At 42.1% G+C, this 16,025-nt stretch overlaps 3 protein-coding genes and 1 long non-coding RNA gene across 4 annotated transcripts; all 4 read right to left on the bottom strand.

Moving 5' to 3' along the window:
* Window positions 1–7,705: 7,705 nt before the first annotated feature.
* LOC121787167 lies at window positions 7,706–8,021 on the bottom strand. The gene is made up of 3 exons (XR_006047287.1): window positions 7,971–8,021; window positions 7,833–7,897; window positions 7,706–7,763 (listed from the first exon to the last, which is right to left on the bottom strand). It is a non-coding gene; the product is annotated as an uncharacterized LOC121787167 (long non-coding RNA).
* A 3,425-nt stretch (window positions 8,022–11,446) lies between these two features.
* Window positions 11,447–12,832, bottom strand: LOC121785747 (kunitz trypsin inhibitor 5-like). Its single transcript, XM_042184165.1, has one exon. It carries the CDS (start codon window positions 12,183–12,185, stop codon window positions 11,592–11,594), a length of 594 nt encoding a protein of 197 aa, XP_042040099.1. The 5' UTR covers window positions 12,186–12,832; the 3' UTR covers window positions 11,447–11,591.
* Window positions 12,833–13,052: 220 nt separating this feature from the next.
* On the bottom strand, window positions 13,053–13,919 carry LOC121785987 (kunitz trypsin inhibitor 5-like). Its single transcript, XM_042184491.1, has one exon. The coding sequence runs from the start codon at window positions 13,735–13,737 to the stop codon at window positions 13,132–13,134; it is 606 nt and encodes a 201-aa protein (XP_042040425.1). The 5' UTR covers window positions 13,738–13,919; the 3' UTR covers window positions 13,053–13,131.
* LOC121785988 (pentatricopeptide repeat-containing protein At2g22410, mitochondrial-like) lies at window positions 13,538–15,914 on the bottom strand. The gene is made up of 3 exons (XM_042184492.1): window positions 15,301–15,914; window positions 14,045–15,118; window positions 13,538–13,676 (listed from the first exon to the last, which is right to left on the bottom strand). Exons 1-2 carry the CDS (start codon window positions 15,912–15,914, stop codon window positions 14,104–14,106), a joined length of 1,629 nt encoding a protein of 542 aa, XP_042040426.1. The 3' UTR covers window positions 13,538–13,676; window positions 14,045–14,103.
* Between the last annotated feature and the right edge of the window lie 111 nt (window positions 15,915–16,025).

The following is a 16,025-nucleotide window of genomic DNA, read 5'->3' as shown; positions in this document are numbered from 1 at the left end:
CGTCTTTGGTCTGATGAAATAAACATCTTTGACCGGACTCGTCTTTGGTCTGATGAAATAAACATCTTTGACCGGACTCGTCTTTGGTCTGATGAAATAAACATCTTTGACCGGACTCGTCTTTGGTCTGATGAAATAAACATCTTTGACCGGACTCGTCTTTGGTCTGATGAAATAAACATCTTTGACCGGACTCGTCTTTGTGTTCTAATTTGGCGATTTTCGTCGCCGGGATCGAACTTTCCCTTGTCCTAATTCGGCGAGTTTTATCGCGTGGATCGGACTTTCCCAGTTAACCGAAGTGGTCTTATGCAGTAAACCTCTTTGACTAGACATGGTCGTCCTCGGTCTTATGAGGTAAACTGCTTTGACCGAACTTGGTCGTCCTAATTCGGCGAGTTTTATCGCGTGGATTGGACTTTCCCTTGTCCTAATTCAGGCAAGTTTTATCGCGAGAATCGGACTTTTGTTGCAGTTCGTTTCCGACGAAGTGCTTGATTCTTAAGCAGAATTGTGGTCTTGTATCCTCTTTAGAAGCTTTGACACACAATCGTGGGCTTGTTGCAGCTCGTTTCAGACGAACTGCTTGTTTAAGCTGAATTGTGGTCTTGTATCCTCTTTAGAAGCTTTGACGCACAATCGTTGGCTTGTATGTTCTAAAAAGGGGATCAGCCTTTGAAGAACGAGATACCTCAGTTTTATTTGTAAGAGACGACACTCACATAGACAGACACAACGCACGTAGAGACAACAAGTAAAAAACAAAGAAAACACATAAGACTGACTGACCGGACTGTCTCTTACAAATGGAACTTTTTGAGGTTGGAAACGTACCATGTTCGGGGTACTTGTGCTCCTGACGCGTGAGTCAATTTGTAAGACCCTTTGCCGAGGACTTCTGACACCCGATATGGACCTTCCTATGTGGGTTCGAGTTCGCCCAGCTTTTCTGCTCGGCTTACTTCGTTGCTCTCAAGACGAGATCTCCCACTTGAAATTGCAGCTTCTTCACCCTTTGGTTGTAATACCGGGCTACTTGCTCCTTGTACTTGGCTGCTTTTAGGCAGGCCAATTCTCTTCTTTCTTCGGCAAGATCTAGTTCGGCTCTCAGTCCGTCACCATTCATTTCTGAGGAGAAATTGAGTTCGGGGACTGGATATGCCGATCTCAACCGAATCACGGCTTCAGTGCCGTACACCATCGAGTTCGGCTCCGGTGTGACTTCGGTCATTTCGCCGGCCTCTGATTCCGGCTGCTGTGATTGCTATGCTTGATGGTGCCGAACTGATTGCTCGGCACTTTTAAGCGCAATCTGCGAACACACTTGCTCTTTTTCGATCACCTCGGATGACCGCTATCTCTCCTTTAGTGGAGAAGGTGTTCGGCGAGGATGCCTCTGATCGCTATGACCGGGCTTCTTTTTGTCTTCTCTAGATGAGCTGTCTAAAGACCGTTTTCGACGGTCTGCCTCATCGGCACGAGAAAACTTGTCCGCAATGTCCCACATCTCTTGAGCTGTTTGCGGACCGCACTCCACGAGCTTTCTGTAGAGAGCTCCGGGCAGGATTCCATTTTGGAATGCCGAAATGACAAGTAGATCATTGAGATTATCTACTTGTAGGCATTCCTTGTGGAATCTCGTCATAAAATCGCTGATCTTTTCGTCGCGACCTTGACGTATAGAAAGCAGCTGAGCCGAAGTGATCCGGGCTTCCGCTTTCTGAAAGAACCTCCTGTGGAAAGCATCCATTAGATCTCGGTAGGATCTAATGCTGCCTTGGGGGAGGCTATCGAACCACCTTCTTGCGTTCCCGATAAGCAGCTCGGGAAACAGCTTGCACATGTGGACCTCGTTGAGACCCTGGTTCGCCATGTTATATTGATAGCGTCCCAAGAAATCATGAGGATCCACGAGTCCGTCATAGGTTATCGACGGAGTTCGGTAGTTCTGTGGTAGGGAAGTTCGGGTAATATCGTCCGAGAACGGAGTCCTCAATGCTCCGTACATGGCGAACCCGACATTTCTTCGGTATGGAGGAGATGGAGTTCTCCTGTGATTCCGGTACCGAGGATTCTTTCTTCTGGAAGACATGATACTACTGCGGTAGTGACTGTCTCGTATGGAGGGAGAGGGAGAATCCGCCGTTTTCGCCTCCGGCTGCTTTTGGCTTCTCTGCAGGAAGGTTAAGAATTCCTCCTGCTTTTCAGCCAAAAACAGCTTGACAGCCTCGTTCAAATCGGGCTGCTGGGAAGACTCGGTGTGACGGCTTTTGGAGCGGCTTGTTCCTCCGCCATGAGAACTGGTGGTGGATTTATCCCTAGGCTGTTTTCCAGACCTATGGGATGGATTGGCTTCCTCCTGGTTCTCACGGGCAGGAATACGGGTACTCTGCGATCTGGTATGCATTTTTTGGGTTGAAAAAATGGTCAAAAATTCGCTTTATCACAAATTTGGTTCTCTGTTTCCCACAGACGGCGCCAGTGATGAATCGGCGAATTTTCGATGATGATGAATGCTCGTAAAAATAAATTACGACACAGAGAATTTTACGTGGTTCGATTTACTGAGGTAAATCTACGTCCACGGGGAGAAACGGGGGCAGGTTTGTATTGCTTGATCTGCGAATTACAGCTTACAACACAGACTTGCTATATGATTATTTCTCTAGAGAGATTCTAACCCCTTTCTACCAGATCTAAGTTCTCTTTATACATTGAACTAAGATCGTGGCTTACATCATCACTCTAGGTCGTGGAGGTCGTGTAGGTCATGGCCTAAGATCGTGGCCTGAGTTGACGCCACGTGGTAGTGGGTGTGTTGGAAGTTGTGGAAATCCTGCATGGGTCCACTAACTCCTTGTTCGGTCGAATACTGAGACCGAACTGCTTTGGTTGCCGATCTGAGAGTAGAGCTTGATGCCGACCTGAGAGCAGAGCTTGATTGGTTGGCTTTTACCGAGCTGTAGGCTGAGGCCGAACTCTTTGGTAATGCCGAACTCCTCCGAACTCTTTGGTAATGCCGAACTCATACTCTTCCTTGGGCTTTGGGCTGATGGGCCGTCACTGCTGTTGGGCTTGTTTAGTTCGTACCCCATCATAACCCATCCTTGGTAAACATAGTGTGAATATGCATAATGTTTGAAATTCTTCTAACCTCTCAAATTCTAATTTCCAGTTGCAACAATAGGCTGACTTTTTCTAAGAGCTTCTGGAAAAAGACAGTACAGAAGATCTTCTCCAGCTTTATCTGACATAAGGCACCGAGCACTTTCTGTTGCTCTTCCAGCAGATCCAAGAGATGAAGTGCCAGGTTCTTTCACAGAAACTTCACGACATCTTGGGCCAGCTGTCAAGCAGCTTGCTCCTCCTAACCTGCAAAGTCCACTGATAGAGGGCAAGGCCAATGCTGGAAGCAGTGTAGGCACATCCTCTATTCAATTGGAGAGAACATTAGGTTCCAAGCAGGGTGGAATGTGGAATATGTGGTTGGATTTCAGTCATGTGATTGGAAAGATGGTATATGCTACTGCATTAGGCTGTATCTTGGTTGCCATGTTCAATCTAATAAACTCACAACAGTTGAGACTTGGAAATGGTTCTAGATGGAGGTTGTATGAACAAAGAATTTCCACAAGCTCTCTGTTAAGGAGGAAGTTCCTTAACTCGTTGATTTTGCGTCGAACGTTGCGGGAGCTTTTGCCCGTCGATCAATCCGGCGTCAAAATTAGGGTTTTGTGCGTTTTGCACGTTTGAAAGGAAAGAGAGTAAGAGAAAATAAAATAGAAGAATAATTGATATTTCTTGAATGATTCAAATGAATAACAATGTCCACTATTTATAATAGTGGATACCCTAACTTAGGGAACAAGAAAATAATCCTAATAAATATGAAAAGATATGGTAATCAATAACTAAATAATAAGATATGAGAATATTTTAGGAGATATGCTCGTATCAACTCCCCCACGGTTGAAATCCACCTTGTCCTTAAGGTGAAAACCACGACACAACGAAGAGAGTCGAAAACAACAACTTCAGCAAGATATCTCCTCCTGGATCAAACGCATACCGAATAGTTGAAGATCTCCCTTCATTATTCCCATAAAAATACACCGAGGGAAGACCGTGTTGGATACGAGTCATGGCAGACTTCGAATCAATATTGTGGTCGTGATATTCCAGGGCTACAACGGGGATCATGTCGATGCGTTCAAGAATACTCAAACAATGAGTGTTAATGCGTAGAGGGATCAACCATGCATCAACGTCGAGCGATGTTGATTGATGTTTCATACCGACATGCAAATCCACATAGAGAACGGCAATTTTCGTCAAACCTTTTGGAATGACATATGCAACTTCATCTCCAACAAATGCACCTAGTTCAGCACCTCCTTTCTGAACCAATTCATATTCTAATCCAATCTCATCCTTAAACAACCTTCTCCTATCTTCTATTCCTACTTCAAGCTCATGCTTTGTTGTCTCTGATGCAGCCTTGTGTTCATCAACATGGACTTGAATCTCTGTTCTCTCTTCACATTCATGCATATTTGTTTCGAACTCCTTTATTGAGCTCGGAACTGGAGCTTGTTGAGGCATATTAGAGGCCAATGGTGGCGCTGTCACTGGCAGTGGCGGCAGCACAAAAGGCGGTGCTAGACTTGGCTGCCGTGGCGGGCAATCCGATCGCGATAGTGGTGGCGGCTGCTGGTAGTATTGGTGGGACTGGTTTGCAGCGATGGTTGCTGTTAGTGGTGGTTCCCAACAATAAGTCTGTTGAGCCCGGGGTGGTCTCTTACCTTGCTATCAGTCTAAACCAGCAGCTGGTTATTGTAGGGGCTTGAGGTTTATAGCTGGACTTAAAGATGGTTGTATCTAACTACACCATCTATTGATTTGGTTAATTGAGCCAATCGTTTGTTACACAGACGTATGTTTGTCTCTTACCTTGCTATCAGTCTAAACCATTTAGTGTGGCTTTGAATTTTTGTAACTCCAGTCTCCACTGGAGTTGGATCAACCAGCCTACCAAGGCTCAACGGGCTATAAAAAAAAAAGGCCTAATGGCCTATATGTAGTAGCATAAAAGAAGGCCTAATAGCTCTATCATTTAATTGCAAAATAAACCAAAGATGGCCAGTCTTAATACTATTATTTTAATCTGTAATTATACTTGGTTTAAAAATATTTGGTGTCTTAGCTCGTTTGCAATGTATTTATTTGCAAGTGTAGTGCGTTGCTAGCAAATGGGGAGTTCATTAATACCACTATCAAAATGAAACGATTTGCTAAAATTAGAGCTGAATAAAGTTTTTTGTTTGTTATATAAAAAATCCACACTAATATCAAAATATATTAAAAAATGTTTGAATACTTAAAAAAGTTAAAACTCAGATATTATTCCTGCCTAAGAGTAACGTTTAAATATGGAACAAGAAACTAAACAATTAAGATCTTATTTAGAGAGGGAGAGGGAGAGGGAGAGGGAGTAAATGAATGTATAGTGGATGTTATCATTCAAGAAAACCCCAATAACCTGAATAAGAAATTGCCATAAAATTCAAAGTAATCAGAGCATCCACTACGCGTCCCGCGCGCGGCTTGCGTTCCGTCCCGGAGGGACGGTTCCGCCGCGGGACGCATTGCAACGTTCGTCCCGTCCCGTAGCCCGTATCCGCGAGACAAGGGACGCGCCAGCCCGTCACGCGCGCGGGCGACGTGGCGCGCCCCCGATGCATGCGTGACGCCCACTCGCTGGCCCGCGAGTGGGCGTCGTCACGGATGACGCAATAATTCATTTTAAAAAAAAAAATTCAAATTTAAAAAAAAAAAATATTTTTCAAACGGTAATGTTACCGTTAATTTTTTATTTTCTTTTTTTATTTATTTATTTACTCTATATATAATCCTATTTCATACTCATTTCACACACAAACACACATTTATTCCTCTCAAATCCTCTCTATCACTCCAATTTCCATCTTAAATCAACTCAAACAAATGGATCCTTTTGAGCAAATGCGTCAATTAATGGAACAATCACTTGAAGAAGATCGACGACGAGAGGCGGAGGAAGCCGCGCCACCCCCACGACGCTCCCGGAAGTACATCAATCGGAACTGGGAGGAAGCCGCCGCACGGTTAGTACGCGACTACTTCTGCGATAACCCGATTTGGGGAGATACCTACTTCCGTCGCCGTTTCCGCATGAGTAAACCGCTATTTCTCCACATAGCGAATACTTTGGTGGCCAGGGAAGAGTTCTTCCGAGAAGGGTTCGACGCGGTCGGCCGTCCCAGCCACACGACGCTGCAGAAATGTACTGCAGCCATCCGTCAGCTTGCGACTGGACAAACGGCCGACATATTCGACGAATACCTCCACATCGGAGACACCACTGGGCGCATGTGCTTGCTCAACTTCTGCAGAGGCATCCGGGCAGCCTTCAGTGACGAATTTCTCCGGAGGCCAAGCACGGACGATTGTCAGTTCCTCCTCAACCTGTACGAACAAGTGCACGGATTCCCCGGGATGCTTGGCAGTGTCGATTGCATGCACTGGCAATGGTAGAATTGCCCGGTGGCTTGGAGGGGGTCCTACACGAGCGGCCACAAAGGCACCCACCCAACCGTTGTACTCGAGGCCGTTGCCGACTACCGGCTTTGGATCTGACACTCGTACTTCGGGGTCCCTGGCTCGAACAACGACGTAAACGTGCTCCACCAGTCCGACCTCTTTACCGAAGTTTTGGATGGTAAAGCGTCGGCCATCAACTTCGTCGCCAACAACCGGCTGTATAAAATGGGGTACTATCTCGCCGACGGCATCTACCCGAAGTGGCCGACCTTCGTGAAGACGTGCAGCAGGCCTGCGAACCCAAAGCAGGCTCTTTTTGCGCAGAAGCAGGAGGCTGCGCGCAAGGATGTGGAGAGGGCGTTCGGGGTTCTCCAAGCGCGCTTCAACATCATCAAAGCCCCGGCTCGTTCGTGGTTCATGGAGAGCATGGTCGACATCATGTATACGTGCATAATCTTGCACAACATGATTGTCCGAGACGAAGGACCCGATGCGGGAAATTGGTTCGACCCCGAATCCCCCGGAAGCTCAACCGCAAGTAGTCCGCCGCGAAGTGGAGTGCATCCGTCTATACAAGAACGGTTGGCTATTCGGGCAAGGACACGCGTCTCTAGCGCCCACACCCAACTCCAAGAGGATCTAATTGAGCACATTTGGGAAAACTTTGGCGGAGAAGATTAAATTATGTCATTTTTATTTTTCTAGAATTTTAATTATGTCTTTTTTTCTTTTTTTTTTAAGTTTAAGTTGTAATGTTGTTTTAATTTTAATAAATTGTGTTTGTTTAAATTGAATTGGGTTGTTAAAAAAAATAAAAAATGAAATTGAATGAATAGTAATTAAGGGACGGTTAAGGGACGGAGCGTTGCAGGTTTCGTCCCTTAGTTAAGGGATGGAGGAAAAAAGGATACTGGGGTCCTCAAATAGTGGTCAAATAGTAGTTAAGAGACGGTTTAAGGACAGTATAGAGACAGCGTAGTGGATGGTATCCGCTGTATAGAGAGAGATAGAAGAAACCCTTTACAAATATATAGAGAGAGAGATAGAGTGAGCATATATATATTTATATAAATATGCACGGAACGAGGTCAAAAGCTTCCGGGCGGTGGTTTTGGATTATGATGATTATTAGCACCCGTCCCTGAATAATCTGTCACCTCTACATCCATTCTTCCTTTCTTGAACTGCAATTTTCAAATTTATATATAAATTACTATTTCATTTTTCATGAAAATGGGAAATTTAAGACTGACCTGAAATATTTCATGATATATATGCTGATTTGATGTATATCCATGAGTGAGTGATTTCAGGCTTCCTTCACAAGATCAATTATACTTAATTTAATTCACAATAATTTCTAAGAAAATATTATTTCCGATAGTACATACTTGAAGATGGGACTCCAATGGTGGGAGGAAGAGAGGAGAAGAAAAAAAAAACAACACCATAAATAGAAATTGTAGCTTTTTTCTCACCCATTTTACACTTTCATGTAAAGAGAGAATATTATTGAATTTAAAGAGTTGAGTGGTTTGTATGTGGTTAGAATTTATAGGTCTCTTATCAATGAAAATTGAAAAGCTATGTCAAGTTTATTTATATATTCATCGTCGTAGCACCCCGGAAAATTGTGACTCTTTTTTTATTATTATTTTATATTTGATGGCTTATTTTATTTTAATTAATGTGGATGTTGAATGAGAATTTCTTTTGTGGAAATTGAGTCTCTATGTGTTTGAGTTAATTATGTGAAATTAGTTGTTGTGAATTATGTGAGTTAATGTGATTAAGCTTCCCGTGTGTGAATTAAATTAAATGGGATAATGCATAATCATTCTAGCCATTTTATTTGAAATTTTCGACCCTTTCTATTTATTGGAAGAAATATTCTCTTTATTGGATTTAATTAATTGTTTTGGGATAGTTATCCAAATTAAATCCTACCATACCTTGCCAAATCTTTTCTTATCCTATTTAAATTAGGATTTAAATTATTTCCTTGTGGGAATAATCCTCAAAATTTCGACCCCTCCCTATTTTCTAAAGGGATTAATATTTTGTTCCTATTTTGTGGGATTCTTTCTTTCCAAATAAATTTGATTTGAACCATATCTCCATTTAATTAGTCAAAAATCCCACAACCCCTTTTTTTCTCTCTAAAATACACGCCTATCTTCCCTATTTTTCTTCCACAAATTTTAATTGTTTTATTTAAGTGGGGGAATAAATCCTTGAATATAAATAGAAAACCCTAACCCTAATCCCTCATTCACACGCCTCCCACTCTTCCTCTCCTCCCCCACACGTTTTTCTCCTCCCCTCTCATCTCTCTCAAGTGCTCCAAATCAATTCTTCATTCTTGCTTCGATTTGGAGTTTGAAACTCAGATTCGTTGAGGAATCGAACCACTCGTCGTTTCTACCGATTGTTTTTCAAGAGAAAGGTATACTTTGAATCATCCTTCTCATTCTTATCATTGAATCCATAAATTTTGAACCTCTCATGCATATAGTGAGTGTATAGATCATAGATCTCAAAGTTAATCGGTTGGGATTGAGGGTTACATGAGAAAATATATGTGTATGCGTTTATTGATATGGATGAATGAACTTGTGGATGATTCGTTGGTGAATAATATGTGAATATATGAGAACATGGTGGTGGGATCTTTTTAAAGCATGATTATGTGTTGGAAGCATGAATATATGTGTTTGGATGCATGATAGATAAACCCTAATTCGAATTTGTGAAGCATGAAAACTGTGGTGTTCGGACAGTAGATTCCGACGTGTGTTTGACCGACCAAACGATCTTATTTTGACACGAATTTTTAACTGAGTAATTTTTTAGATGTCTTCTGTGTTGTGTATAAATTTCAGCCTCTTTTGACGAAAGATGAATTTTAAATGAATTTTTAAAGTTAACTGCGCAGTTCTGTCAGAAATTGTATTCTCGTCCAGTGAGTTTCGTTTTATGATTTGACTGACCTAAAGATGTGATTTTGATGTGAAATTTTAATTGGATAATATTTGAGGTGTATACTGTATTGTGGTAAAGTTTCAGCCCCAACGGAGGTCGGGTGGATTTTTAATGATTTTTACAAAACGAACGCACAGTTCTGTCAGATTTCTGTCATGTTAAAATAATACTTGTTGTCAAGTTTTGAGTGAATAAATGATACATGTGTGATTAAGGAACGTATCTTATAGCGTGGTTATGCGTTATACGTTGAGGTATACTATGGGGTGTTTCCTTATGTTGGTGAACGTTTGGGATGTGTAATTTAAGAAAACGATGAAAGGAACGATAGGACATGCATGATAAATTGTATTGATGGAAGGCTGATTGTGTTGTATTATGTGGTTATGATGTTGATAAGGGTTGTTGTGCGTATGTGGGTACGAAGAGCATGGATTTCAATAAAGTTGTGAACTGTGTTTGTAAGCAATCGAGGTGGGCTTTCTTTTACTAAAATTCTTTTATGTTTCGAAATATGATTGTGGAGCTATAAGGGTGGTTTAAAGTGTTATGTTATGCCATGATTGTTTTGATGTTGAGATTGTTGCCTGCCTAGTTCGTTTGAGCTTGCTCCGTTAGGCTATATGACTATGTTGAGATTGTGCTTGATGCCTAGTTTGTGAGTTCGCTCCATTAGGCTATATGGCTATGATAAACGAATTCGGGTCGTAGGGCCGCAAACCCTATCAGGTTGTGTACACAGAGGGGATCGTGAACCGTCCTTGCTAGTCAGTCGGTCTCGTGGGCGAATAGTGTGGTCACACTTTCGTCGCAATATGGTAAGAGGATGTGATTGATTGATTGATTGATGAGAAAGTGGGGAGATTGTTTTGTCTGACCAGACTATGAAAATGTTTTTGTGTTCTCGATGATATTTCATAACTACATGTAAAACTCGAGTTCACTGGTATGGATGACATAACTGTTATAAAATGTTTTCGGCATAAGCCCATTGAGTACAACAAGTACTCAGCCCTGCATTTCTTTTTAAAATTTTGCAGGTTGAGCGAGATGTTGCGATGGATGTTGAGTGAGCTTTAGGAATTCCCGGATGCGTCGTGTCTTCATACATGGGCGTCATCCTATGACTCTCCTTTGGTACTTGTTTTTTCCCACACTACATTATGACATTATTTACCTTGAGACATTAATCCGTTGTTTAACTATTCGATAGACCAAAATATTTCTTTTTAAAGTTAATTGGGTTTTCATATTCAATCTCGTTCTTTATTGTTGTCTTTCATTGCGTCCCCCTTTTCTTCCCCGCTCCTTAGTCCCTCCCCTCGTCACGTTTTCTCCGTCTTCACTATCGTTAGTAAGGGAGGTTGGAACAGTTGTGGTTTGTACGTGGGTAGAATAGTGATGATGTGTGCAACAAAGTCAACTTTTAAGACATGTGGAGGAGAGGAGAGTGGCCGCTTGCCTAGCATTATCCCCTTCCTTAACTCAAGTGCTCCACCCACCTTTCTTCAAATATCTAATTTTGTTTGCCTCCATTTAATGATGTAGTAATTCATTGTGTTCATATTGAACATCTTGTCCTAAAATTACAGGACTCCACTCAGCAGCCTTTGGTCTCTCACATTATAAATGTCACCAAACAGAACACCATTGCAGGTGTGGACCCTTTGGGTTTTAGGTGGACGGTGCAGGATGACAAGTGACAACAATCATTTAAATCATGCTGCTTATAATGATATGCAAAAAAAATACAGAGTATCTATCATCTAGTCGATTCTTGAAATTTCTTGTAGCACTTCAATCCTTGACCACATCCTCTAATCAGTACATGTCCTTCTTTATTAAAGGAACCATCTTGTTTCAATCCATCTAAAATTCCAATAAATAAAGATGGTCAAATTTGGATTCATTCCACAATATAAAATACTACTTATATCCAATAAATTTTTGCATAAAGATGAGCTTTTCTTAAGAAAACTTAGTTGATGATATCTTCCTACCAGAAAATAAAACGACAAACATTTGATTAATTATGCCTTCTTGAACATAAATTTGAAAGGTGCAGAATCAGTGAGAGCCAAACGCCTGAGTCCATGTTGAACAACAATCCCAACTTGTTTGCATATAACTTTGCAGTAATTGCAGACAGTAGGGCAGAAGACAAGCATATAATCCTCATCAAATTTCTCAATCTTGAACCAATTGCTTATGGTTTCACGCCCCGGATTCCCCTCAGCTCCTCCTGTGGTGATAGTGTAATTTTGGATGGATTCATCGAAATGCAGCTTCCAAACTGTGGACTGAACACAGATTGAGGCAGCGGAGAATTTGATGTTGTGATCAGTTGAAGTTCTGATTACCCCCTTTTTGGCATTGGTGGGGCGGAAGCTTAGTGGGAGGCCGTTCTTCACTTCTTGCCGCTCTTGGGCGACGTCGAGAGGGCAGGTTTCGTTGCCGGTGGCCGCGAGGGTCAGGCCTCCGCCGCGGCCCCGAATGACGGGGAGGATGTAGTAGTCTGCTCCTGCGAGGAGCTGCTTCCCGGCGATGTCGAGTACCGGGGGTGGGGCTTCGGCGGCAGCGGCAGCGATGAGAATGAAGAGGAATGAAAGATAAGTGGTTTCCATATCAGTTTAATTTAGGGGTTTGTTCGCTGCATCAAATTTAAAGATCTTAGTCAATCGCTTAGATTTGGTCAAATTTGGGGACTGGAGATCTATCATAATCTATTGTTTTATTACGACACCTTGACTTTAGAGAGGATAAGATGACACGTCTGTTGAAGCACCACAGTAAAGATCCATTGATTATTTTTTTAGAAACTATACAAACATTCTAATTCCGTGTGTATATATGGGTTTTTCTTTTTTTATTTTAGTACTACACTTAACATTCCTCAAGTGTACTGAACTTTTTTTTATTCCGCCTTTGGGAGAGTGCGTCTCTTTTTAATGAAAAGCTTAACGGAGATGCGTCTTCATAGAGACGCATGGGGAACCTGCCTCTAAAAATATGGCTTTGAAGAGGGCAGACGCATAACTTAAACAACTAAAAACTTTAAAAGCATAACAAATCTAACCAATAAATTTTAGGTAGACGTAGTTTTGACAAATTTACCATGGCTACCAAACATTTCCAAAAACATGGAAATGCTCTTTGTTTTTGGAGGAAAGATGACAAGGAAGAAATGCTCTTTGTTTTTTTTTTTCTGCACGTTTCTCGAGGAAAATGGATATACAGGTGAAGGAAATGGCTAAAATGGGGAAAAATAAAAATAAAAATAAAATAAAATAAAATAAAATAAAATAAATAAAAAATAAAAATAAAAAAGTTAAAGACGCATGACGCTTATGCGTCTTTAAAAAAAATAAAGAAAAAAAATAAAAAATTTAACGACGCATGTCCCTCATGCGTCTCTATGAAAGACGCATCTCCGTCATGCGTTTCATTAAAAGGAGACGCATGAGGGTCATGCGTGTCTCCCAAAGGCGGAATAAAAAAAAAGTCCAGTACACTTGAGGAATGTTAAGTGTAGTATAGAATAAAAAAGAAAAAACCCGTGTATATATATTTCTATGCCTTCTTCAACATAACCTTCAAAGGGCCATCACCATTGAGAACCAAACGCCTAACACCATCCTGCACGACAACGTCAACGTCTCCGCAAACGACTCTGCACGTGTCACAAACTCCGGGGCAGTGCACTATCTTGTAGTCGCTGTCAAACTCGTCGATCCTATACCAGTTCCCAGCAGTCTCAAGGCCGTAGTTCCCTTCAACCCCTCCGGTTGTTATGAGGAAGTTTGAGATTGAGTCGTCGCGTTGGAGTCTCCTCACGGTGGATTGAACGCACACGGAGGCAGCAGAGAATACAAAGTTCTGATCAGCTGAGACACGGACCACACCTTGGCTGGAGTTGGCAGGGTGGAACGTTAATGGGAGGCCGTTATCCACTTCCTGCGGCTCTTGTATGACGTCTAGTGGGCAAGTCTTGTTGCCGGTACTGGATAGGGTGAGACCGCCCCCTCTGCCCTGGATAACAGGCAGGATGTAGTAATCCACTCCTGCCTGCACCGGATTCCCATCTATGTCGACCACTGCAGCACCTTCATCCGCAGCTGAAGAGTCAAAAGAAATGGACAAGAGAATCAAACAAAGAGAGATGTAAGATGACTTCATTTTGAGATGTATAAGTGAATATGTCAAAGAAATGGATGTGAGTAGCTCTTATAGGACTATTCCAACCCAATAATTGCTCAAGACTTTTTCCTACTAGAGAGATGAGGCTGCACTGAAAAATCAAACTTACCTATATCCACACATGAAATTATTTAAAGATGTAACAAGTTTTCAAACAATCATTCAATTTTGTTCGTTGACATTGATCATATAGCTGAAAGTTCAAGCCTCAGTGCACGTAAGCACTAATCCATTTGAAACAGACAGATTATAGAAATGAAGTTAATTATAACACTAATAACAATACCTCACAAATTGTCTGTTCCTTCGTGATGAATCCATCAAACCATGATAAAAATGATAATCTCAACATGATTCCAAGAAAAAATTTGTATATAATCTTGAATGCTCAATCAACCCATTCAAAATAATCACTATGTTGTCACTAACATAGTGTTCAGAAGATTCAGCAAGGAACTCATGAAAACCACCATTCTCTTCAATCCAACTGCAGCCAGGCGTTTTCTTGATTCTTTGATCTCTCATTATCTTCATCGCACTCACAGCCTCATCCCACCTATTCTTGGAGCGATAGATGCTGAAAAGGAGCACGTAAACAGCATCATCATCGGGATCCAGTTCAAGCACCTTCTTTCCTGCCACTTCAGCTAGTTCGAAATTCCCATGTTGGAGACAAGCAGCCAGAAGGGATCTCCAGATCACAGCGTCTGGCTTCATAGGCATCCGCTCAACCAACCACAAGGCCTTCTCCAAAGGTCCTGCTCGGACAAAGAGATCAACCATACACCCGTAATGCTCAATCCACGGCTTAATTTTGTAGCTATTTACAAATCTTTCAAACAATCTCTCTCCTTCACTAACTAATCCTCCATGGCTGCAAGCGGACAAAACTGATAGAAAAGTAACTTCATTTGGAATCAGCCCTGATTCCACCATTGAATCGAAAACAATGAGGGCGTTTTTGCCCCTTCCGTTCAGTGCCAAACCAGATATCATAATGCTCCATGAAAACAAATCTTTCCTCCTCATGATATCAAACAGCTTCATAGCTGAATCAAGATTTCCACTTTTTCCATACATGTCCATCAACCCATTATTCACGGTAACATCCGAAGCGAACCCATGGCGTTTGCTAATATATCCATGAACTGAACTTCCTAAATTCAGAGCCCCAATATCGGCACAAGCAGAAAGCAGAGCAACAACAGTGAAAGTAGTGGGATTGCAACAATGCTCTCCAACATCTTCGTGTCTCATCTTCATGAACAACTGCAACGCCTCGAGAGCATTCTTGCTGCGAACGTGCCCTACAATCATCGCAGTCCAAGAGAACATATTTTTCTGCGCCATTTCATCAAACGGGATGGGATCCCCTGCTGTGGTGGGAGCACAGCAGGGGCTGCTGCTCCTCATAAAAATATTTTAATTTTTTTTTTTTTTTTTTTAATAATTTGAATTTAATATTAAAATATTTGTATGGGAGAGGCACAGCAACCCCTGCTGTGCTCCCACCACAGCAGGGGATCCCATCCCTCATCAAACACCTTCTGAGCTGAATCCATATCACTATTTACAATATATCCGTTAAGTAAGCTGGTCCAAATAGCCACGTCTTTATAATTCACGCCATTGAAAACTCGGTTAGCTAAACCAACCCTTTGATTTTTTCCATACATGTCGATCAACGCATTATGCACATTGGGCCTAGGATATTCTAGGTACTTTAACGCCATAGCGTGAATCGCTCTTCCATTTCTCAGATCCTTGCAGCGAGCGCAAGCAGAAAGAGCTGCAACTACGGAATGCGAGTCGGGTTTTGGGAAATCAGACAAAACCAAATCGGAAAATATCGCCAGCGACTTCCTAGGTCGTTTGATATTGAGGTAAAGATTCTGAAGAGAGGTCCACGACCCCACATCTCGTTTAGGCATTTCATCGAATATCTTCCGTGCTTCAGCCACTTTGTTGAGTTTCGCATAAGCGCCAAGCAGTCCGCCTGCGATCTCCCGCGCGAAGACGCCAGCGGTGATGGAGTGGGCGAGAATTTCGTTGAGAAGACTGCAACGGGTCCCCCATTTTGCCAATAGATTTTTCAGCTCAACAATTGGAGCAGCCTGGGATTTGTGGATATGTGTCTGTAGCATTAAATCGATCATAAAATTCCGACCCAATTTGTTCAGCACAAGAGAAGAAAGAACGGATTTTGAAGTTAAACTCCTGTTGTTGCCGCTGTTTCTTCTCTATATCTATTGTGCTTTGTTGAAGGG

Source organism: Salvia splendens, chromosome 22 (assembly GCF_004379255.2).
Source record: "Salvia splendens isolate huo1 chromosome 22, SspV2, whole genome shotgun sequence".
In the NCBI taxonomy this organism is placed as follows: Eukaryota; Viridiplantae; Streptophyta; class Magnoliopsida; order Lamiales; family Lamiaceae; genus Salvia; species Salvia splendens.
The sequence above is the reverse complement of the archived record's forward strand: the minus strand, read 5'-3'. Positions and strand labels throughout refer to the sequence as shown.

Coding starts and splice junctions, on each gene's coding strand:
- LOC121785747 (XM_042184165.1), bottom strand. CDS start 12,185: ATGGAAACCACTTATCTTTCATTCCTCTTCATTCTCATCGCTGCCGCT.
- LOC121785988 (XM_042184492.1), bottom strand. CDS start 15,914: ATGATCGATTTAATGCTACAGACACATATCCACAAATCCCAGGCTGCT. Junction 15,119..15,300: donor ATGGATTCAGCTCAGAAGGT/GTTTGATGAGGG, acceptor GGATCCCATCCC/GTTTGATGAAATGGCGCAGA.
- LOC121785987 (XM_042184491.1), bottom strand. CDS start 13,737: ATGAAGTCATCTTACATCTCTCTTTGTTTGATTCTCTTGTCCATTTCT.